The following is a 24,781-nucleotide window of genomic DNA, read 5'->3' as shown; positions in this document are numbered from 1 at the left end:
CAATCAAATCTGTATGTTTGTGAAAATATTCATATATAATCCCCTTTGTTAAAATTTTCATAAGTAACTGTAACACACAAAATACACTTTTTTTTTCTCAGTAACTGTAACTGATTACAGTTACATTTGTTTTTGTAATCAAATTACGTAACACTGTTACATGTAACTAGTTACTCCCCAACACTGCCTATGATTGCTGTTAGTTCATGTTAACTTTTGCCTTGGGTAATGTTTAATTTTATTTGAACAGAATTAACTTGTTCACAGTGTCTTAAGACATTAGTCATTGACATACAGTAGTTTTGTGGATTAAGTGCTTCAAAACATTAGTCAGTGTTTGATATATTTAATGGCAAAGGTGCTAGCAACATACTGAAATAAATGTAAGTCTTCAAACTGGTATGAAGTGCAAATGATGCAAATTAGGTTGTTAAACTCCTACTTAGAAAGTCATAAGTACTTAGCATGACACTGTTTGCTAACAGCGAAAAGCAGGATGTACAAGGATACACCTCTGGTAAATACAGTATATGCACCAACAACTCAAACATTGAACTCTGTATTTGGTGTCGCCAGGCTGAATTATTTATTTTCTCGTATTGAAACATTGTAAAAAAAACAATTTCACAAATAATATTTTTTAAAAATATACAAATTATGCTTATATTTATAGAAGACTTTGGTGTAATTCAGAACCAACCATAGTTTGATGCTTATAATTTTGTAAGTTTTATTCTGTAAAGCAGTTTTTCAACCAGACAACTTTTTCTTTACCAAAATAACAACACAGTACAATCATTGAATTAAATATGTTGTATGTGGTAGGAAAAAAGAACATTTGTGCAATATAACATTGTAAATCTACTGTGAGTATGAAAAATCTGTAGAAACACTTCAGTGAATTATATGACTAAATAAAAAACATGATTATCTGTTTATTTACAATGAAAAGATCAGGGGTCAAGTACTACTATAACAATAATGTTATACAAAAAAAAAGATTTTTGCCAGGAGGGTTAGCATTATTACATATTATGTGTCAAAATATCTGTAATTTTATCGGACATAGAACTATCACAATTCAAATGACTGTGCTAATTCTTTAATAAATTATACAAATATACAAGTTAAATTGCAAAATAAGATTAGACATGTTTAAAGTTATACATAAAATCCCAAAGTGGCAGCAACATTAAAAAAATATATTTACACGTTCTGTCTTCAAACATTCATCTTCAAGGTTTGCTCAAGGTTGGCTCATGGTTTGCTTTAGGACAAAATTCTGGAAAACAAAATTATGTAAGAAAAAAAAAAAAGCATCATTCCTTTCACTTTCTTTAACAAATGTTCCTGGACTCGCAGTAACACTTGATCTGCACTAATCTCCTTGTATATTTTGGGTCACAATTATAGAAACAATCTTTCTCTTCAGAAACAAATATTTGTATGGAAGATGTCTCCAAAGACTTAAACTGCCGTGTACTCCAGAGCAAACATTATAATGTACTTTCTGTTCGATGACACTATGAGTCACTAGACAGACTCTCAGAAAAAAAAAAAAATTCCCCAAGCTGTCACTTTCAAAAGGTACTAATATATACATATAGGTACTAATATGTATATCTTTAGGCATTAATATGCACCCTTAAAGGTACATTGACAGCTTGTGTAGCTTTTTTTTTCCTGAGTTGTTTGCAGAAATGGAGGGATGGTTTATCTGAGAGATAAAAAAGCATCTCTGCTGACAGCAGTCTGCCTACCTGGTATGACATGAAATGAGGATGATGGTGGAGAAGGAGCCCTCCACTGGTGTTAAGGGAAAAGTGCTTCAACGCCTGCAGGAGTCAAGACCAGTGCCTGAAGCAAGTCAGAGAGCGAGACGATTCCCATCACCACATCCTCTGTGTCCACCAGCACTAGACGGTGAACCTGACAGGAACAGCATTAGGACCTTTGGTCAGAGTGGACGGCGTATTTCAAATGATGCCAATGAAAACAAGCCATCAGTTCTTGAAGGCTATAATATAGAAACTACTACCTCAGCCTCAGCGATCCGATCAATGACGGTTTCGAGGGTCTCGTGAGGGTAACACTTCAGCACCCCCTCAACGCAGCACCAGCGGCTCTGAATGACCTCCTGCATCGTCATGTTCAGGTTGTTGTAGCTTTTCTGTGCAGCCAAATTCTGTTCATGTAAATGCAGATGATACCAACTTTAAGCTTCGCTTGGTACATATGAAAGTTATTTGCTGTAACATAATCATGGAAAAAAGTGAGTCTACATACAATGACATCAAATCTGGAGTAAAGTGCCACCACTTTGCCTAAAGAGAATGAAAAATGTCACACAGAAGACCTTCAGAAGTTAAAGATATGAATTAACAGCTGTACACAGTACCTTGCTCGTTGACGACAGGCAGGGCTGAGACCCGTCGCTCTACAAATACTGATAAAGCATCATAAACTGTTTCTGTCTCTTTGATAGTTGCAATGCTCTTGAATGTTCCAATTTTCACTTCCTCAATCCGCTTCTGTAAGAATCGTGGCTTTGGGATCGTAGAGCCCTGTAATTCATAAAGCAAATTCTCATCATTCAGTACAGAGCTATGGGGACAGTCAACGTAAGCATTTCATGCCAACAATCTCATGTTTGGCAAATTGATGTCTAATTCATTTGAAATCATACAATCTCATTTGTATGCTTTCATACAATCTGTTCATATTTTGTTTTGAGATGGGGTTCAGGTTCATGCATCTTTTCTGTATGAATAGTGTGGTACGAATTATGTGGCTCGCCACTTTGTGAAATAGCTACGTTTTTGCATGAGATCGAGTTGAATGTGCACTCAGTTATGTTTTACTAGCCGATATGACAGTTGTTTTAAAGTATACTGACACCTATCGGAGAATATGCAGTATTACACAAATTGGAGATAGCTATTAACTTATGTCATCTTAATACACTGCTCAAAAAAAAATTTAAGGAACACTGTGAAAACACATCAGATCTCAATGGGGAAAACTATCATGCTGGACATCTATACTGATATGGACTGGGTAATGTGTTAGGAATGAAAGGATGCCACATCGTTTGATGGAAATGAAAATGATCAACCTATAGAGGGCTGAATTCAAAGACACCCCGAAAATCAAAGTGAAAAAATAAAGCAAAATGAAATTTCATTGCAGCAACTCAAAATGGTACTCAGTAGTTTGTATGGCCCCCAAGTATGGCCTGATAAGGTCGTGGCATACTCCTAATGATACGACGGGTAGTGTTCTGGGGTATTCCCTCCCAGAAATGGACCAGGGCATCACTGAGCTATTGGATTTAGGTCAGGTGAACGTGAGGGCCATTCAATGGTATCAATTCCTTCATCCTCCGGGAACTGCCTGCATACTCTCGCCACATGAGGCCGGGTATTGTCGTGCACCAGGAGGAACCCAGCACCCACTGCACCAGCGTAGGGTCTGACAATGTGTCCAAGGATTTCATCCTGATATCTAATGGCAGTCAGGGTGCCATTGTCTAGCCTGTTGAGGTCTGTGCGTCCCTCCACGGACATGCCTCCCCAGACCATCACTAACCCACCACCAAACCGGTCATGCTGAATGATGTTACAGGCAGCATAACGTTCTCCACAGCTTCTCCAGACCCTTTCACGTCTGTCACATGTACTCAGGGTGATCCTGCTCTCATTTGTAAAAAGCACAGGGCACCTGTGGCAGACCTGCCAATTCTGGTGTTCAATGGCAAATGCCAGTTGAGCTCCATGTTGCCGGGCAGTGTACACAGGGCCCACTAGAGGACGTCAGGCCCTCAGGCCACTCTCATGAAGTCTGTTTCTGATTGTTTGGTCAGAGACATTCACACCAGTGGCTTGCTGGAGGTCATTTTGTAGGGCTCTGGCACGGCTCATCCTCCTTGCACAAAGGAGCAGATACTGGTTCTGCTGATGGGTTAAGGACCTTCTATGGCCCTGTCCAGCTCTGCTAGAGTAACTGCCTGTCTCCAGGAATCTCCTCCATGCTCTTGAGACTGTCCTGGGAGACACAGCAAACCTTCTGGAAATGGCACGCATTGATGTGCCATCCTGGAGGAGTTGGACTGCCTGTGCAACCTCTGTAGGGTCCAGGTATCGCCTCATGCTACCAGCAGTGACACTTGACCCGAGCGAAATGCGAAACTAGTGCAAAACAGTCAGAAAAGATGAGTAGGGAAAAAAATTGCAGGGGCCTCCACCTGTAAAACCATTCCTGTTTTGGGGGTCATCTCGTGGACGTTCTTAAGCCGATAATGCTTAATAAGCCGAAAACGCACGTGGTCATGTAAACGCAGTAACCCGTTTTCTTTTATCGGAGTAATGTCATAAACGGCTTAAGCATAAACCGGTCGTAACAGGTAGTTTTTTTGCCCCTTACTCCGATTTCGCGCGGCATGTAAACGCAATAACCCGCTTTCTGTCGGCTTATTGAAGTGCGCATGTGTGATGTGTGACAGGAACGCATCAGTAGTGCAGATTTAAGCGCATCTAGACCGAGCAAACGTCTCGCAGTAAAGAAAGAAGAAAATATATCTCAAAAGCAGACTTTTTCATGACTCAGAAAATGATAAAAATGTGTTCTCATCTCGTGCAGAAGTAGAAGTGGTTCAGTCATAATGCTGCATTTATAACTGCATGAGAGGATAATATATGAGCTGTAAGTTTCCCGCTGACATGTTGCAAGCTTAATTTAACATTGATTAACATTAATTTAACAAATTATTATATTTTGACGTCACTACAGGGAAATAACCTGATTTATTAATGAAGTCATGTAAATGCAGCTTACTTGCATTGTCAGTTTACTGATGTGCATGTAAATGGCAAAAAATGTGTTATTTTAATAAGCTGATATTTGTGAGTTATCAGCTTACTGATGTGCATGTAAACGTGCTCATTGTTGCCCATCAAGGGCACCTGTTGTTAATTTCATTAACACCAAAGCAGCTGAAACTGATTAACAACCCCTTCTACTACTTAACTGACCAGATCAATATCGAAGGAGTTACTCTGATTAAAAAAAATTTGAGCAGTGTATATCAGCTCCAATGAGGCAACCACCTCAATTTAGAATAAAGGTGCATATACATTACAAAAATTGTATGGTCTATTCTAATGATGCTGATTCCCAGTCAAGTGGATTCCTATTAAAATGACTGGACTTTGCGTTTGCAGAATGATAGTAAATGCGTCTACATTTTAATACAGCTTTTTGTCGTCTCACTGAAGTGTTCATCATTTTAAACAGTAGTTTAACCTTTTTTTGTGCTGATAGGACAGTGGAGATCTGACAGGAAGTGAGCGGGAGAGAGGGAAAGGTCCAAGAGGTGGTATTCGAACTTGGGACACCCGAAGCGCACCTGCGCTATATGTCAGCGCAATGCCTACGAAGTTATAGCGCCGACAGCAGTTTAACTTTTTAGTGCACCGTTAATGAATGCTGATATCAAAAGTACAACATAAAAGCTCTTACAAAGATGTGTAAGAACTTGAGGATGCGTTTATGGGTGAGTATGTGGAGGACGTTCCCTGATTCTGGATCTATGACGGGTAGCCGGTGAATCTTGTTCTTCAGCAAGGAATAAATGGCTTTGAAGAGGCTGCCAACAAGGAAACACAACTCTGTCACTGGAAAGATAAAACAAAAAAGAAAGGACAAACAAAGTGCTGTAGAGGTCCTGCTTTACCTGGAGTCAGGTGTGATGCTGATCAGGGAGTTGAGAGAATACTGTAGATAGACCTCTGAAAGAGGGAACAAATACAGCTACTACTTTAAAACATCACCATGTGTGTGAAATTACATATTTATCCTCAAAACTATCAAAACACAATCACCTCTCCATGTTTCAATCTTGTGTTCCTCCAGCTCATAGATCTGAACCTAAAACAGAGAATGAACATGATCTTTGTTTACATCTGTTATCTAATTCTGGATACACTACCATTCAAATGTTTGTGGTCAGTGAGATTTTTTTAAATGCTTTTGAAAGAATTCCATTCTAAGAATTCTTCTATTATGTTCACCGAGGCTGAATTATTTAATCAAAATTATTTAAACAGCAATATTGTGAAAATTTATTACAATTTGAAATAGCTGTATTTTATTCTGATCTATCAGCATTGTTACTCTAGTCTTCAGTGTCACATGATCCTTCAGAAATCATTCTAATTTGATGATATGCGGCTCAAGAAACATTTCCTATTATCATCAATGCTGCTTAATAGACACATTTTTCAGGATTACCAAGGGAGATCTGTAGTAACGATGGAGAATGTTGATAAAGTCTGTAATGGTGAGCATCCCTGCAAAGACAAAGAAATAGCACATGGAAAACAAGCGCGATCACTCAGCTTTAAATTGAATTCAACTTTAAATTCAGATTTAGCAATTCATTGATACAATCTGATCTGAAACGGACTTGATAGTACTGCAGGCAAATAAAGTTAAGCATTATAGTCTGAAATTAAAGTATCAAGAGGCCTACATTAGCATAAACATACTAACTCTCACTATGCACTGAGACAGGAACACACTCCTGCGCCCGAGCTTCCTTTCAGTAGGAGGATATGCTTTCTCATTAGCATGGCTATTATTACTCCCAGAGAAGGTTCAGGGGATTAGAGCTCTACCCTGCAATTTCCCACCAGATACCACGGCCCAGAAGCCAAACTAAACTTAGAAGCTGGCACTGATGGAGGGGACGGGTGCTGAGAATGATCAGTCTGTAACAGTCCCAGACACTGACACTGCTACAAATCAAAGCTGTGTCAGCGGACACACGGACAGTATGTATACATGGTGCGTCCTCGCATGTACGCAAATGTTCAAAAGTTTGGGGTCGGTAACATCTTTCAATGTTTCTGAAAGAAGTCTCTTATGTTCACCAAGGCTGTATTTATCTGATCACAAACACAGTAAAAATGATTACAATCGGAAATAACTATTCTCTTTTAACGCATATTTTAATATTTAATTTGTTCATGTGATGGCAAGAATAGTCATTACATTTGAATATGCTGATTTGCTGCTCAAGAAACATTTCTCATAATCCATGCTGAACAGTTGTGATGCTTAATATTTTCCATGGAAACTAATACATTTGTTAAGTATTATTTGATGAATAGAAAGTTCAAAAGTTTTTTACTGTCAATTTGATCATCCTTGGTCAACTCATCCTTGGTGAATAAAAGTATTATTACTATTTAATTTTATTTCACTGTCCCCTGAGATAATTCTTTGATGAATAGAAAGTTCAAAAGAACAGCATTTATTTGAAACAGAAATATTTTGAAACATAAAATGTCTCTAATGTTTAAAGCATCCATGCTGAATAGAAGTATGAATTTCTTTCCAAAAAGACAATTTACTCAAAAGCAGCAAAACATCAGTTGAAAGCAGTTTATGTGGTATTTATAAATAAAACAGATTCAAGAAAATCCCTCAGAGAGCAGAAATTTAATATCAAATGTCATCCATTACGTAAGCTTTTTTCTATCCCATATCAAAACTCAAAATGGATGGCACACTTGGCTATCGTTTGCATGTGCAAAGCATTTTAGCATATGTGAATCATGCTTGCTTTTCCTAATATGGGTTTATGGGTGAAGATGTTGTAGTGACATTATAAGATTTCAGTAATCTGATGCAAGCTCACAGCTGAGCAACCACACTTCAACAGACTCAGCACATCCCCAGCGTTTGCTTACCTACAAAACACTGCAGCTTGTTATCCCATAAAGGTGCCGCTCTGACCCCGTTTGCAACCAGTGCAAAGAATGCTTTTTTCACCTGTACACATCACTCACATATTTCAGTGTTTATGTGTTGAACATCCATCTTAAATAAGGATATTTTTAATTTAAGTCAGTCTACTAAAACACTGTAGTAAGCACATAAGCACACCTGCAGTGTTGTGTCAAAGATGACCAGTTTGGAGCTCGTTGGAATGGCATCGTAGCAGCAGTGACTCATGAAGAACTTGGCATACACATCTGAGTCAGGGTCCTGCAGAGGCTCTTGAGAGGGACACAGAGAGGGAGACCCCTGCTGCAGGTCGGTCAGTCTGTAGCTGTGCTACACTCATATAATCGTATGAACCCTACTGATCAAACATCACAACTGCAGTCCAACTCGACTTTATGGCGGCATAAAAAAAAAAGGAAAACAGGTCTAAAAGTCCCTGGTAAGTTCTCTCTCTCGACCGACTGAACACTAATGGAGCAACCTACTTTGTGAGGAAAGAAATGGTAAAAGATATTCCTTATACTCATACTCGGGGCCTTATACTTCACACTTTGGATTCTCAGAAGTCGTCATAGTTGGGAAAACTTCTACACTGTAAAAAAAAAAAAAAAAAAAGTTGAGCCAACTTAAAATTTTAAGGCAACCATCTTCAGCAGATTTTTGAGTTTGCTCAACTTATTTTTGTGGGAGATTCTCAAATTTTTGTTATGTAAACTTGAGAAAACTCAAAAATTTGCTGAAGCTGGTTGCCTTAAAATTTTAAGTTGGCTCAACTTTTTTTTTTTTTTTTTTTTTTGCAGTGTATCGAAGTGAACAGGAACTACAACGAATATATATTTTTGTGTTCTCATTTGCTCCAACGGCAAAGGAAATAAATAAATGAATAAAATTGCTAGATTTATGATGTTAATAACTGTGGAAATGCATCATTATGGCCTGTGAAAATGGTACATTTGGAAAAATTTGTAAATTATACATTTCTGATATAGCAAGATCATTTTAAGAGAAGTACTGATTCTTTTACACACAAAACTTTTTTAGCTTCCTGTCACTAGAAAACAATCATTTATTAAATCACGTTTAATAATCACTCTATTAATTAAAATGGAAATTATAAACAAAAAGTCTTACAGTATGTTATAGTTTCAGAAAGGTTGCATTAGATACACACATCTACAACATTTTTAAATATGATTATATCAACTTAAAACAAATAATTTAGCACTTGAAAGCAGAATTTCAGAGACTACAGCTAAGAAATAGTTCATGTTTACATTAAGAAATGCACAGGGTGTACAAAAGATACTGATAGATACCTGTCCTCTTCATAGTCAGCCCCTCATCCTCCATAAAGGGGAACTACAAACAGAGCAGAGAATAAATTGTCTTTTACTTAAAGATAAAAGCAGTCAAAAGAAGTAATGAGGACATAGCATCACCTTATAGCTTACCTGTTCAAAAATATAAAGAGAAACTTTAAGCAACAGGTTGCTGAGTATTTGTTCACCCAGCTATTTTTTGTTTTGGTAACTGCCTCAAACCTAACTAACTGAACGGTTACTGATTATGCAACAGTTATTTCCGGTCGTTAACTTTGATTAACCGATTAAGACAGTCTAACAGTTTCACTATTTGTATCACTCCACTTGTCTGTGTTTGTTCCAGCAGTAGTTATGCTGATTTTTCAGTGACTCTTTCTGCACGTTATATGATTGCGCCAGTAGATGGCGACAAGTGTCTTTAAAAGGGAGTCATTGAATCACTCGTTTTAACCAATTAGTTCAAACACATTGATTCATTCAGGAGTACCATTCTGCTGTGGCTTCACTTGAAACCTTGTTTATTGGAAGAGAGAAAAAAGATAAAGTAACACGAAATATTGCCTAAAATCATGCTGTTGGACTGAAATATTACATAGATTGATTGGTATTGTGATATTGCTTAATTGAAGCACTGTCCTTCATTTTCTATCTAGAAGTCACATTTTTTTCCACAGAACCCTGTAGAGACAGGCACATTATCTTTACAGTATGACTAGAGAGATACATTAGGTTACATAGAACATTCCTCACATACCAACCACAAATTATCAAATAGATATAATTCAACCCAAATTAATTAACTAAAGCCTAAAACCTTAACTTACCTAAAACTTCAACACTAGTCTTTTGCTACCTTGCAATCACTGGTATTTCAGGAAATGCACATGTAGTTAATTATTATTAGAAATAATGTTGTTTTTCGGCTACATATCTCTACCTCACAATGAACTTGATTTCCACAGAGGCCTTGTCTCCATGCACTGTTCAGATCTCCAAAAATAACCTCAAACATAAACACAACGTACAAAGCAACCAGCATAACTAGTTATTCATATATGTTATCTGTTGAATCCACTAATTGTGGATTATCAACACTGAAACAAGCCTGGGGATGCAGTTTGCTTATTGACATTAGTTCATTAAACTACAGCAAACATATCAAGTTGATATAATAACATTTTAATAAGCAGTAGACACCAAACTGGCACAACTGTTCCTGGAATATGATTCCCTTCCTCTGAAGAGTATGCAAGAACTCGTACAGGTTGCTCTCTGGGTCTTACCTCCGTCAGAGGGTCCATGTTCAGGGGTCCCACTGCGAGACAAACGCATTCAGTGCATTCAGAGCTGGCCTGCCCGGAGCATATTTCAGCTGTGCTCCCGTCCCTGTGTGCAAAGCACGATCTAAATCAGGAGAGAAAGCCGGCCCAGGCACGCAGAGGGCTGGACGTGGGACGGGGGGAGGAGAATCACAGATGTTGTGGCTATGACTGGCTGTGTACACAACACCCCTGTAAGAGACCTGGATGGTATGAACACGGCACAGCATAATCAGGACCTCAATCTTGATCTATAACAAAATTACACAGGATTTTTAAGACATTTATGACTTGAATGATTCATTCAAGTTTAATGTAAGACCAGTCAGCTGAAAAGCATACTACTGACATTAAAGACCACTGCAAAACCACGACCTGCAAGATGATAATAAAAATGTCATCAAGTCTAAAAAAGACTTGTCTATTTTTGTCTCCTGTTACCTGATGAGTACAGTTTGGACCTCTTGTTATCATCTCACTGTCTGAGACTGGATTAGGCCACAAAGTGGGTTTAATTGTCACTGGATACATGTGTTGACAGTAAAAAGTAGAATAAAGTTCTAAAATGATTTTAATTAAAGTTACATTATGTAACTTTTGGCCCTTTAGCGGTTAAAAATAAAATAAAAAATGTATGCATCTTGCGGTTGCTGAAGAAACACTGTGTGGGTTGTGCATCGGCTGTGCTTCTCTGTGCAGATGAATGTTTTGTAACATGCAAAAATACAAAAATATATAGATATGATATGCATGTGAGCAAGTCATTTCTGTTGTATTGAGTTTTTGGAAACTGATGTTTTTAAAAAAAAAGACTACTTAAAAGTTTGCCTTGCAAGTTGCATGTTTCAGTTACAATGAACTCACACAACTGTTTGAGAACCATATTATTAAATTATATTTTTATATTATGTTATTATAACTATATATTATCTCGTCAACAGCCAAACCAATGTAGTTGACCCAGATTTTTATTACAGACTCAGTAGATTCCCCTCTCTGCACACAGATGCTGTTTTGTTTTTTTGTTCTTTAAACGGTGACTCCCAAAGTTTCACCATTTTGCGTGTTACGCGGTCAGATTTACTCGCTCGCTGTTACCGGTTACAACAAACTCAAACTCAAACAAACAGCTTCACATTACTTCCATACCATACACACAGGTGGAAAGTTATCGGATGTGTGACATACATGGGCGAATGACCATTGCATGCAATTTCCCACAAAATCCATCTCGACGGCTGATTATTATTATATTATATCATTATTATAGGTTTATCAAAGTGTAGCCGAGTAATGTAAACGCATGTTTTTAAAATAATTTGTTTTGTTGTTTTTCTTTTTACATTAACTCGAATATTAAAAAAAAAAAAAATTACATAGTGAAGCTTCAAAATAAATATCAATTAATTTTATTTTTAAAAGTATCTGAGGAGAGTATTAAAAGAATTAAAAGAATAAATATCTTGTTTTCTTTAGTTGTTTTCACATATTTTAAAGCTTGTTTTGTCTTATTTTAACTCAATTTAAGTCATCTTGAGGCTCACTAGGAAGTTTGCTGATGCCCACAGAGCCCTGGTTGACAACAACTGCTGTACACTGTTTGTTATGAGCAATAGCAAAAATATCACTGATTACAGAAGTAAACAGACTGTCAGTACCCAATAGTAACTAAACACACTAAAGGGTATCTGTCCCTGAGACGCTATTTCTGTAAACTATCTATGCAGTTGAAATACCAGTCAGCCAAGTAGTTGTTGCATAAAAAAGTTGATATTCTCAGAATAACCCCAAGCACAAGTGTGATCAAGATCCAGAGATCACTCTTAATATTCAACTCACTTTTGAGGAGCTAATAAAAATGGTTACGAAAGAATGAAAAGGTTCTATTTCAAATAGCAATTTTAATTTAAAAACTTTAACCTGAGCATACTGTCTACCTCGAACAGGGCATGCAAATGTCATTAAAAGACATATGACAGTGATTTTTATTTTTACAATAGTATCTCTTTTCCACACATCACATTTCATCCCACACATTTAAAATAATCAGCTCAACAGGTGCCTGTGGTGTAAACAATGCAGAAGTATCTATAGGCTCATATGGAAACAATCAAAACTCCAAAAAGGAAGAGATTATTCCTCCTGCCACCCACATGCACTGTGTATTTACACCTGAAGGTGTGGTCCAGCAACAAAATACTCATTCAAAATACGGCAGTCAACACCCATCCATTTGGCCAGTTATTTCATTTAGTCTGCTTTTCAGTCTTATCTCCCTCCAAAAGCAGAAAAGCACAACTCTAGGAGCTCTGCAAGGAGCGTCACTAGATGTGACAGTTTGGAAGCTCTGAATGTCAAGGGTTGTGGGGTGGAACTCAAAGGTCGTCATGAGAAGGCAGGCTGTCACTGGCCAGGCTGGAGCTGGAGGTGGGACTGGGGCTCAGGCTGATGGTGCTCAGCAAACTTATGTCTGGAAGACTCGTAGTGACTGACTGAACCTCACGGTCAGACAAGTCCTCATCTTCAGCATCAGACCTCTGACTGACCAGCACACTGAGAAAAACAGAGAGAGAGACATGAAGCGAGTCAGATGCAAGTTGTACATAAGACCATTATAAGTCAATGTGGGATGGGGATGGGTGTAGGTGTGTGTGCATACCCAGATCTGGTCATCTGAGATCTGTGTCCATGATACGACTTGGAAGACCACTTTGAATAGAAGAACAAGCATAAAGATCATATATTAATAATAAAATCATTAAATTATCTTCAACAAGGTTCACATAATAAATGACTGATGTATTTACACTACCTTACAATAGTTTTGATTAATATTTTGAACTTGGATGTGCATTTTTGCCATTTTTAATTGTTTATTAATATTATTTTATTTTATTAATATTTTTTCATTTAGTATAACATACATATATATATATATTAGTTATACTAAATGAAAATGTAACATTTTAATACTTTATTTCATGTAACATTTTATTTCAAATGTTGAATAGAAAAATGAAGATCAGCACACATCAAGATACAGGCCAAACAGCTTACATCAATTGATTATACAATGGCCACCAAAAAAACAAACAAAAAAAAAAAAACACAAAGTACAATAATAAGAAGAACTACCAAACACATGCCCAGGGAAAACGGTACACACGCAACTGAGTGTGCAGATCCAACATCAGTTCAAAAATAGAAAAATGAAGATCCGCACTTTGGACTCTAAAACCTCTAATTCCAACAAGGCAGCCATATAAAATACAAGACTCTGTTACAAAACAGCTATTGCGGTATGGTTGCACAAACATCAGTACTTACGTGATGAACAGAATCTGCCAGGTTGCCCAGATGCACCCTCTTCTCACACAAATCCCTCAGCAGATTGATACCTAAAAGTATGAAGAGAGTCAAAATGGATAGCCAAGCAAACTGGGTCAGAGCAACAGATCATAGCACTGTGCAATGCAAACACACACCTTTGCCCCTGGTGAGCCAGTATTTCAGTTCCCATTGGTTGAGGAGGATGTTGAGGTAGCGTGGTTGCTCAAAGAAACGGAGGTACCGGGAGGAAGCATGAGAGGGAAAAACTCGCTCAAAATCTCCTTTACGACTCAACTCGTCCTCACTCTCTGCCAGCACACGCACATCATCAGGTGTCAGCACATCCAGGATTGTTGCACAGAAATCCTGCACACACAAATACATATTTCATTCAAATATGTGTGGACCTGGGGTAAGGCAGTCATTAGTACTGTAAGTAAAAACCAACTTTGATAACTGGACAATGCTTTCTTTTTAGCTTAAAGGGATAGTTCACCTACAGTTGCTGGTCTCCATTGACTTGCATAGTGTTTTTCTTTTCTTTGCTCTATACTATGGAAGTCAATGGGGAACAGCAACTGAAGGTGAACTATCCCTTTAAGTGACCATCAATGATCATTATCTCAGTATGTGATGAATACCTGGTCTCCAAAGCGCTGGCTCAGATAAAAGGCTCTCTTTACTTTCTCATCAGTTGAAATGTCTGATCGCCATTTCTCTCGCACTGCTCCACATAAACTGAATAAAATAGGAGTAAAACTTCAGTTAGAAGCATTCAGAAATAATTTAAGAATAATAAGAAATTAATGAATGATGTACATTTACATTGCCGTTTAAAGGTTTGGACTCGGGTAAGATTTTTAAATGAAAGGAGTTTCTTATGCTCACCATTTCTTTGTTAGAGTAAAACAGTAATATTGTGAAATATTATCATAGTTTATAATAACCTTTTTCTATTTGAATGCATTTTAAAATGTAAATTATTCCTGTGAATTTTTAGTAGCCATTACTCCAGTCTTCATTGCCACATGATCGTTATTATCATCAATGTCGAAAACTGCCCACAAGGCTATCATTGCCAACTATTTCAGGATTTTTTTGATGAAAATAACTTCAGTAGAACAGCATTGGTTTGTAATAGAAATCTTTTGAACCTTATTAAAGTCTTAACTCTTATTCAATGCATCCTGAATAAAAGTATCACTTTCTTGAAAAAAAAAAACTTGCTGACCCCACACTTTTAAATGGCAATGTACATACAAGAAATTTTGAAATACATGCAATATCAGAACTGACCTGTTGGTGGAGCTGCTGGCACTGGAACTGGAAGGCGCAATGTCTTCTCTCAATGGCAACACAAAGCCAGCGAGGTTCAGCAGGTCCCGTATCATCTGACCCTTGATGCTGACATCCAGCGGTGTGTTAGAATGGAGGCTAGAGATGGACAGAGAGAGGAAGAGGAAACATTATGAGAATGACAGGGCAAGGCAGGATTCTGTGGAACACAGCAGCTTGGAAAAATTAAATTATGAAAAGTAAGTGAACATCTTCAAAAAAAAATCTTCTGGTTCAGTGCATCAATGAGGCCATATTTTGAGCTTAAGAAAATACTGACTTAAAGCAGTACTAGTGACACTGCTTCTCAAATTCTTACTTAGTGTTAATTTATGTATTACAGTCGCCATCCTTTTTGCGCCAAATAAATACTGCTCTGATTAATTCAATACATGATATAACCCAATTTATAATATTATTCCTAATGTCAGTGTCATTACTCACTCAGTAAGTAGTAACAGAGACTACTCTTTTTAAAAGGTAGCTTGACTTAAACTTGCCTGACTACTGTACATTCTGAACAGCTTAAGCTCCAAGACCTCCTGCATGCTGTACCTGGGTGAGATGTTCACCTCCAGAACCCATGGCTTCAGATTCTCATCCAACATGATGTCAAAGCCAAACAGCTCATGACAGCTGTAGGAAGAACGTACATGCATCTTCACCAGCGAGTTCACATATGGGTCAGACCTGCCATGGGAAGAGACAACACACTCAAGTTCAGTTTGGAGGAACGTGAATGTGTGCACATCCACAAGAACAGTCTACAAATACAGAACAAGGCTATGACTACAGGACACTCACGCAATGATGGTTTTGATGACCATATCTTTGATCTTCTCCCAAATGAGAGTGGTGTTGATACCTTGAGAGCCCAAGTACTGCCACAGCGCCTTCAAGGCCCTGCATTAAATAAAACCTCAATCATTAGACTGTATTACGATTCTGAGACCAGTTTGAATATTTTGAGGCCATGAGTTGCCTGCTGATTCTTTATTCTTACCATTTATGGCCCTGACAAGCCTTATCGTCGCTGTTACTCTGATACTCAGAGTTCTTCTTATTTACACTGTAGTTTGTGAGGTGCATAAACTTGTTGTTGAGGGTCTTCATAGAAGGAGAGTATCTGTGTTGAATAAAAATCAGAAAACACCCATTTAAATGAGCAAAGTCTTAAGATTTGCACATTTTAAACACTTTTAGTTAAATGACATGCTCATAAATGATTTACTACTCACTTGCAGCTTGCAAAACGGACTAGTCCATCATTAAAGATGTAAACACGGAGTGGGTCATAAGAGGTCACATACACATAGATGCGTAGATCAAACTTATTCCCACTGATGAGGTAGGGCTTGTGAAGATACCTGCACAAATGCATACCACATTACTTAATAGATCAGAAACCTGTCTCAATTAGGAATCAAATATGATCCAAGGTCTTCCAACTAACTTCTGCACGAGGAGCGGTCTCTTGCGTGGCATTTGGCTCCACTTGTGAATGACCTGAATGCCAATTCCACGAGCAGATGCAGGCTAAGAGCGAGAAATGGCAGCGCGTCAATGACAAGAATGTCAGAGAGCAATTTCAAAACAACTTTAGTAATGTAATGGTACCGGTTTGACGATCCATTTCTGCTTGCTGCCTCCATCCTCCCAAGCCTTCCTTAGCAGCTTGATATCCTGTGGGAGAATGAAGGAGCGTGGGAAGAAGCCAAACTCTCTTTTGCCAAAGTGTGCCTGCATCTTGGACAGGTTCCTCCAAAGTCGGTCCTTCCGGCCGATCTGAAAGGAGCCTGGAAAGTGGTTCAGCTGCCAAACAGAAACGCATGCTTGTTAATGCTCAGCTGACAGGAAGTATAAAGCAATTACGAAAGGTATCGGAATACCAACAACTTGGCAGATCATTTAACAACAATCACCAGGTCATTAAACATGAGAAACAAACTTGATGGATTTTTATTACACTATGGTAATAGACAGATAGCAAAACACTTCAAGTTTCCAATTCCAATCTTACCTTCTGAAACTCTTGAATGGCCTTGAACCCTGGTGACTTCATATGGTGACCCCAACAGCCAAGCCAATCATGACTCTCTAGAAAAAAAAAAGACCAACACAAATGCCTAGTGCATAAGTGGTGCACACTCTAAAAGCAAAGCAAAAAACAAAACAAAAAAATTCCATCCAATAGTAAGATATTAAACGTTTCATATTTCACAATGATTTTACAACACATTGGTTTTCATTTGTCATTTCTGTGCGAGTATGCATTGGGAGTGACTTGAAAGTCTGGTAGTGTACAATCTTCAGTCCTTTTGTATAAGATGCCTAGTTTCTCCTCTATAACCATTCACTAAGTTGGCAAGTGTATGATGTCTAGTGTTTTAAAATCTGTTCAGAAAAAAAAGAAAGAACATCACTAAAATCACAACGTTACAAAAAAGCAGCAGTCGACTCACTTTTGGTGGCTTTGAAGTGTGATCTTGAGATGGTGTTTTTCACAACATTGGGGGTGACAGTAGTTATCTTCCATTTGAGCAGCTTCCTCTGTTCAGCAGGCAACAGCTCCACTGTGAAGTCAGGAGAAATTGCATCAACATACAGTCTCGAAAACACAAGAGCTGATATTTGAAAGAGAAAAATGTGTGTTTAACGATCTGTTCATATTGTGTCTGACATTGGTAATACAGAATTCCAGAAAGTCAGTGCTTTTGTGAGTGTCTATGCCAACCTCTTTCATTGGCAGTGCTGAAGTACAGCGTGGAGGGCATGTGGGGGAAGAGACTGGGAACAAGTGCAGGTTTCTCCACCAGATCCCCCTCCACATCAGGACTAATGGGTTCCTCGACACTTAAAAAAAAACAAAAAAAACAACAACAAAAAAACACAAGAAACATTAGCAGGACCCCCCAAAAGACATCTCAGAACATATTCAGAAGAACCACTAGTTGTGAAGTACAACAATTTCTTGACACATGTATGTTCGTTTATTACACTTTCTGGATAATTTGAAGATGCTTTCAGCTGGCAGTAATAGTGTAGTACTCTCAGCTCTGTTAAACTCACAGGATTCAAAAAATCAGCACAGAAAATTGCAACTCTATCTGACATATTTCCTTAAGTGAAATGCGTTTACAAAGTGGGCAAACCATTTTTAAATTCTTTATGCAAAATAGTCTTATAAAAAGACTCTTGTAGTGTGTTTTAAGTATGTCAATAGCCAGCTTCCTCAAATAAAAATAAACCACTTCAGATAGAGAAACTAATAAGAACATTTTAAAACTATTTAAAATTATATTTAAATCTGGCACTCAGAAAAACGAAATAACTCACGTGACAGTCATGTAGAACTGCTGAGGTTGATTCAAAATGGTAAATCACACTGAACTGCACCGAGTTTGAGGTTACACTTAACATGGGCCTTTACTTTGAGTGGGAAAACTAAACCAGAAAACGCCTACAAACAAACCCATCAGCTGGACGTCACTTCATGACAATGGCTCCACAGGCCTGACAATTCACTAGAGACTCATTTTCCTGTTATAGAGGGATAGTTCTACTTCTATCACACAAGAACAATTGTGGGACCTTTCTACAGGCCTCTGGCTTTAAAGCTTTTCTCTGACAGCAACCACTAGAACAAACAAAAAAACTGTCAGGTCCTCCTCTGTGTGTTTGTCATCGCCATAGTAATGTCAGGTGACTAGAGGAGAAACATGCAAAGTTATAAGACCCTCTTCTACTGTAATCTAGCTTCCATAGTCAGCCTTATTTGCACTCTAAATCTGTGTGTCAAAAGTGCGCCTTTGGCAGATCACCAGCAACCAGCACAAAGCCAGGATTAGCTAACAGAAAGAGATCTTTGAATCAGCAAAAAGATAAAAATGGGGATTTGCTAAATACTGTAGCTGAACTTAAATTCTGAGCTTAAACTGTGTGTATAGAAAATGTTTTTGGAAAAATTCAATTTTGTGTTAAAAATCATATCATTGATTTTATATAGATTATACTGCTAACATACTGACCCCAAACATTTATAGGATAGTGTGTGTGTGTTTTTTTTTTTTTTTAAGAAATACATTTTATTCAGCAAGGGCACATTAAATTGATCAAAAGTGACAGTAAAGACATTTAATGTTATCAAAGATTTTCTTTCTATTCATCAAAAAATCTTGAAAAGAACAACAAGTTTTCACAAAAACATTAAGCGGCAAAACTGTTTCCAGCATTAATAATTATAATAATAAGAAATGTATGCCAAATCAAAGACTTTGAAAATTTAGCTTTGCCATCACAGGAAAAAATTACTAAAACAAATATAAATTAAAATAAAATATTATAAATTAAAACAAAACACCTATTTTAAATTGTAATTATTTCACATTACTTTTTTAAATATATTTTTGATACAAAAAATAAAAATAAAAAATAAATTACAGACGTATACATTACCGTTAAAAAAACGTTTGGGGTCTGTAATTTTTTTTATATATAAATATATATATATGACCCTGGACCACAAAAGCAGTTGCATATTTGTAGCAATAGTTAACAATACATTGTATGGGTCAAAATGATTGATTTTTCTTTTATGCCAAAAATCATTAGCATATTAAGTAAAGATCATGTTCAATGAAGATATTTTGTAAATTTCCTACCGTAAATATATCAAAACTTGATTGCTGATTAGTAATATGCATTGCTAAGTACTTAACTTGGACAACTTTCTCAATATTTTAATAATTAATAATATTAATTAGTTCTAAGAGTTTTGTTCTATGATAAAGCAGTATGAATGATTGTATTGAAAATTAATACTGGTATTTTAAAAGTAACCCTCGTAACAGGAGAGGCTACCAAGGCTTGAGATAAAACCTTGCTTAATTTTAACTCTTGCCCTGACTTCATTTTACAAGTGGACTTTGACCACATTTTTAAGAGAGATAGTAAATAAGCACAACGTAAAACAGTGAGATTTGTCCTGGAGTACTGAGTTTCTCAAAGATAAAAGTCTATTTACTTGGACGAGGCTGCCATGGACGTTGTTGAGGAGACATCACAATCATCTGAATCAACTGAAAAGCAAAAAAAATCAGGCAATTACATTTTTTTTTTTTAACCTTATACAAACACATATTGATAAAAGAGTTCTGGCTACACGGGCTCATATATGCTAAGGTTAAAGCAACAGAAAAAAGCAGCTCTGTTACCATCATCACTGAAGTCATTCTCCAGCTTATCTGGAAGCTCCTCCTCATCACCATCTAGAAGCATTCCCTGTCTGAAAAGTGAATTACAAGGGGAAAAAAAACTTGAGAAATTACCTCAGACAGACATGTGACTTTTACAGTGTAAGATGCACAATATTTGAGCTTAAATCCAAAGTTGTTGGAGTTTCTTAATGATTCAAACCAGTTTGAATGATCTGATTTACTAAAATGAATTAAGACTTCCCATCAGCACATTATTTATAGACCTACAATACTGGAATCAGATTAAAAAATTTTTTTTTAAAGAAATTAACACTTATTCAAAAAGGACCCATTAAACTGATTAAAAGTAATAAAGACAATTAAAACTTCTATTTCAAATAAATGCTGTCCTTAAAAAAAAAAGCTCATCAATGCCAAACTTTTGAACAGTAGTAAGTATACAAAAACAGTTAATTGAGTAATTGCACACACCTCTGAATCTCATGACTATCCTCCTCTTCTTCTTTAAGTGACATGGGGCTTGTGTCCACCTGAGAGGCCTGACAGCATTCCTCTTTTGTGAGTTGAATGGCAGATATCTGGTTTGTCACGGTGTAAACAGACGGCGATTGAGGAGAGGCCATATCATGGCCAGTCACCTCTGGAATGGCACAATCACCTCCCTGCGTCTTACCATCACATACAACAGCAGAGGGGCACTTCTCATCCGTTATATCAAAACTGAGGGCACTGTTGGTTTCCATAGGTGCAAAACAAGACTCCTTATCTTCATTAATAAGGCAGATGGGTACAGTACCACCTGTGAGATGTTTTACATTGCTCACACCTTTGAGTGTCCGGCGTCTTGCATGTACATTGTTTTTGGTGAGTTCTTGCACAACGGCGGCAGCGAACTCTGCCTCAGAGCTGATTTTAGTCACTCTCTGAGGAGCTTCACCGACACCGTGTCCCACACAGCAATCCAGCTCAATTGCTCTAGTGTCTTCCGTTACAATCTTCTCAAACTGCTTTAAATCCTTGGCTGCCTTGCTGTGGTTCAAAAGCACATCCGTGCATATGTCTTTCAAAGGCATGCTCGGTTGGGGAGGTTTTGTTGCATCGGTTTTGAAGCCTCGTGAATGTGTTCCATTGCAGCCGGATACGATATTGGCAGGACTGTGCAGGTCAACAGTCTCTCGTTTGGAGTACGTGGGCATTTTGGCATTTGGGGGCCACACAACTCCATTGCTGTTATCCCTGAGCTTGTTGCTCGTCCAAGGCAAAGACTGATTAGTAGGCATGATTTTCTCAATTACGACCCTTTGAGAAGACGACTTAGGTGGGGAGGGACAGGCAGGACAAACAGACAGCTGAGGCGAAAAGGCCCTTTTTCCTAACAGCCCTGACTTGAACCGAAATGAATCAAGGTTCCAGTGGGATTGATGGTGACTGTGGCATGTAGAGGGAGCAGCGTTAATATGTGGCAAGCTCTTAGATAAAACACTGTGTCTCCTTAAACCATTACTAGCACCATTCAAAGAAGTCGCACTTGTGCTCTGTGCGCGGCTAACTCTTACTGTAGGCACGTGTGGATAGGCACGTTGTGTGGGGATCCCTGAGACACAGAAAGGCTGATCATATAGCACTCTCACATTCGGCTGAGGCAACAAATCACCTCCCTGCAATTTCTTTCTTTCAGCATTGAAGGAGCCTCGTGCATTGGGTGAATGCACTACTGCGGACTTGGCTTGGATGACGAGGGCTGGCCGAGATGCCCCATTCCTTATGTCTTCAGCTCCACTGGAGGCCATTAATTGCCATCTCACACCCCCCTGGAATGGGCTCAGGCAAACACATAAGTGAGGAACCGAAGGATAGAGGGGGCTACAACTGGAAAACAGAGAGAAAAGCTCACTGTGGCATTTTAACACCATTTTGTAATCACCATTATTTAACAATCAGATATGGCCAAGCATTTGATATTCTTGATGCTGCTCTGCTGGGCTTCATTACGCACCGTCCTGTTTGCTTTACTGTTCACAGAAGCACAGAAGTGAAAGAATGTGGAATTTAAGTAGCTAACATTTAAATTTGACCACTGTTTATGATAGAAATGTTAAATGGCCAACAATAATATTCAACTACTTGACTTTTTTGAAGAATTTCACTATTTAAAAAAAAATCTATTTCACTGCAATTGAAAATATAGGCTATCATTTACATATTTGAAATCAATTACAAATTCTGGTTTATTAGTTGTTTAAGTAGTAAGTTTTAGTTTCTTCTTTATTCTTTAAAATTGTAAATGACTTAATCCCTTAAAACAAAAAAGACCATAATAACCCCCCCCCCAAAAAAAAAACAAACAAACAAACAAAAAGCCATATCTAAGTATTAAAGTGTTCAAGACACTTTTTCCCTTTCAGAAATAATTTTACAGTAATTTCTAAGCAGACTGACATCTGTATGTCAGACACCAACCTTCTGAATGATTATCTATATAAAACAATTATTATAGTTATATTTAGTTACAAATGTCTCTAATAGAAGCCTAAATTCAGACAGTGATATCTACACAAGCAACAAACCCAGAAAATAAATAAATAAATAAATGCATACAAATATTGTAAATAAATGTAAAAAATATTTTAGAATATTTCCAGATCTAGAAAAGACAATTTTAACATTTTTTAGACATGTACTATAGTAGTCTTGAACACAGGAATAAGATAAAAGTATATGCATATATTTGATTCTGACAGTGAACTAAAAGAAAACCTGGGACTGTGAGACCTATCAATATTCTCCGTATAAGCAGCTCATAAGATTTGAGACACTCCAACACAGTGTTTGATCAAAGGCTCGATCTTTTCAGATTCCTTAGTCTGAATTCCACAAAATTATTATTAATCAATATTTTGGGCTTCCATCGGTCTGGCGTTGACTTTTCATCAAGCCAAAACACATGAACGGGGCTTTACTGTTGTGAATAAAGTCAAAGGATACACACAGGCTGTGACTCAAAACCCAGTCAGCTGCTTAGCTAGACGGTATTTCTGGAAATTATACCCACGTTAAATACTGCCTACGCAGGCAGCGCGCTAGATTTGAGACGCGGCCAAAACGAGGCTAACCGTTAGCGCGTTAGCTTACCACACAACACTCGCCGCACAGTAGGGTTAAAAACTCTTTCTCATGCCAACATCACCAACGTCCTGGTGCACGGGACGAACAAGTTTTGTGTAACACTAACGTTTATTACTACACAAAGACTTCTGTCTATCTCAGCAAGTGATAAACGCGTCTTACCGGCTCGGGATGACAGGGTAGTTTGTACAGTTGCCTCAAAGAGAGTATCGCGCTCGAGAAACCCGCCTCGTGCTGTTTTCCCTCGTGCTGCCTGCGCTGCTGTCTGACACACACACACACACACACACAATATACAGGCTGACTGTCTGTTACTGCTGCTGCTATTGCTGCTAAACTATTAAAACTCGCGTTCAGTAACTGAAACAAAGCGGGTAACGTTATAGATTAACATTACATGAAAAAATAACGAGAATTCGAAAATTAGAAATGTTGCCTTGGCAACTAACTGAAATCAATTACTAAGCTTATACTAAAACTAAAAAAAGCTATATTTAAATATTGAAAAAATAGAAATTTCACATAAAAAAGCTCAATAAAATGACTAAAACTAAAATTATAATGAAAATTGAATATATATATATATATATATATATATATATATATATATATATAAAATCTATACAGTGTATATACTATAAAAATACCATAACAGTGTATAAATAGTACTATAATAAGACTGGTCTGAACCATAATAGACGTTTCTAATAAAAGTTAAGATTAAAGGAATAATTTATGTAGGCGCATGCATTAAAGTCTTCTTCTGGTTTTGGTCATCAAATAGGCCTTATAAATTTAAACACTAACATTTAAACACTGTGGTTTTATTGTGTTCACTTGTTACCCCAAGAGCTATAGCAAAAAATATGATGATACAATTCTAAAAACCTGATATTTATGTATCTCTTGTGTACAACATGTTCTGGTCTTCCCTACATACTTATATACAAAATACATGTACATATATAGGAAAACCAATAGAACATTTTCAATATAATACATGTTTTGAAGCTCTGACCAATTATAAAAAAAAAATAATAATAATAAAAAAAAAAAAAGAAGTTAATTAAAAATTAACCTACCTTGTACAAATTCACATCTTTTATATGATAAGTTCTTAAGGATATACTAAACTAAATAATCTCACCAATAAAACAGAGAACAACAGATCCAAGGGAGGTTTCTGTGGTAAATCGTGAGCCAACTGACTAAACTTATCCAGTATCCTCTCGAGTCATTGAAAACTCCTTTACAGAATGAAGTAACCCAGTATCGCCATCTCACATGCACTTAAAATTAAATATGCATTGTGACAAACCACCTGCAATTCAAACTCTCAGCAGGT

The 24,781-nt window shown here is 37.3% G+C and overlaps 2 protein-coding genes across 6 annotated transcripts; both read right to left on the bottom strand.

Annotated features, from left to right (window-relative positions):
- Positions 1 to 562: 562 nt before the first annotated feature.
- prkag3b (protein kinase, AMP-activated, gamma 3b non-catalytic subunit) lies at positions 563 to 10,547 on the bottom strand. 4 transcript variants are annotated; one of them, XM_058786478.1, is made up of 13 exons: positions 10,394 to 10,547; positions 9,105 to 9,147; positions 7,948 to 8,060; positions 7,752 to 7,833; positions 6,289 to 6,347; positions 5,880 to 5,925; positions 5,732 to 5,786; positions 5,518 to 5,644; positions 2,399 to 2,564; positions 2,287 to 2,324; positions 2,039 to 2,185; positions 1,761 to 1,929; positions 563 to 1,282 (listed from the first exon to the last, which is right to left on the bottom strand). In XM_058786478.1, the coding sequence occupies exons 1-12, from the start codon at positions 10,409 to 10,411 to the stop codon at positions 1,813 to 1,815; spliced, it is 1,011 nt and encodes a 336-aa protein (XP_058642461.1). In that variant the 5' UTR covers positions 10,412 to 10,547; the 3' UTR covers positions 563 to 1,282; positions 1,761 to 1,812. The 4 variants fall into 4 exon arrangements, with proteins under 4 accessions (XP_058642461.1, XP_058642462.1, XP_058642464.1 ...); XM_058786479.1 differs by having other exon boundaries at positions 7,948 to 8,088; positions 10,394 to 10,508; XM_058786481.1 differs by having other exon boundaries at positions 7,948 to 8,091; positions 10,394 to 10,499.
- Positions 10,548 to 12,172: 1,625 nt separating this feature from the next.
- On the bottom strand, positions 12,173 to 23,753 carry ttll4 (tubulin tyrosine ligase-like family, member 4). Of its 2 annotated transcripts, none has more exons than XM_058788005.1 (19): positions 23,443 to 23,585; positions 20,782 to 22,179; positions 20,308 to 20,378; positions 20,118 to 20,172; positions 17,829 to 17,947; positions 17,557 to 17,667; positions 17,115 to 17,191; positions 16,712 to 16,906; positions 16,548 to 16,630; positions 16,333 to 16,461; positions 16,098 to 16,220; positions 15,899 to 15,997; positions 15,650 to 15,784; positions 15,056 to 15,193; positions 14,401 to 14,497; positions 13,915 to 14,125; positions 13,757 to 13,827; positions 13,089 to 13,138; positions 12,173 to 12,982 (listed from the first exon to the last, which is right to left on the bottom strand). In XM_058788005.1, the coding sequence occupies exons 2-19, from the start codon at positions 22,098 to 22,100 to the stop codon at positions 12,805 to 12,807; spliced, it is 3,261 nt and encodes a 1,086-aa protein (XP_058643988.1). In that variant the 5' UTR covers positions 22,101 to 22,179; positions 23,443 to 23,585; the 3' UTR covers positions 12,173 to 12,804. The 2 variants fall into 2 exon arrangements, with proteins under 2 accessions (XP_058643988.1, XP_058643987.1); XM_058788004.1 differs by lacking the exon at positions 23,443 to 23,585 and adding an exon at positions 23,599 to 23,753 and having other exon boundaries at positions 12,174 to 12,982.
- Positions 23,754 to 24,781: the final 1,028 nt, after the last annotated feature.

The sequence above is a fragment of the Onychostoma macrolepis genome, chromosome 09, assembly GCF_012432095.1.
Source record: "Onychostoma macrolepis isolate SWU-2019 chromosome 09, ASM1243209v1, whole genome shotgun sequence".
NCBI lineage: Eukaryota > Metazoa > Chordata > Actinopteri > Cypriniformes > Cyprinidae > Onychostoma > Onychostoma macrolepis.
Note: the sequence above shows the minus strand (reverse complement) of the source record. Positions and strands in the feature narration are given on the sequence as shown.

Excerpts from the sequence above, each read along its gene's own strand:
- prkag3b (XM_058786478.1), bottom strand. Across the intron at positions 7,834-7,947 it reads TCTTTGACACAACACTGCAG|GTGAAAAAAGCATTCTTTGC; the intron begins GTGTGCTTATGT and ends TGATGTGTACAG. Across the intron at positions 2,565-5,517 it reads TCAAGTTCTTACACATCTTT|GGCTCTACGATCCCAAAGCC; the intron begins GTAAGAGCTTTT and ends TATGAATTACAG.
- ttll4 (XM_058788004.1), bottom strand. The coding sequence starts at position 22,100 with ATGGCCTCCAGTGGAGCTGAAGACATAAGGAATGGGGCATCTCGGCCA. Across the intron at positions 20,379-20,781 it reads GATAGTCATGAGATTCAGAG|ACAGGGAATGCTTCTAGATG; the intron begins GTGTGTGCAATT and ends TTCACTTTTCAG. Across the intron at positions 16,221-16,332 it reads GTCCGTTTTGCAAGCTGCAA|ATACTCTCCTTCTATGAAGA; the intron begins GTGAGTAGTAAA and ends TATTCAACACAG.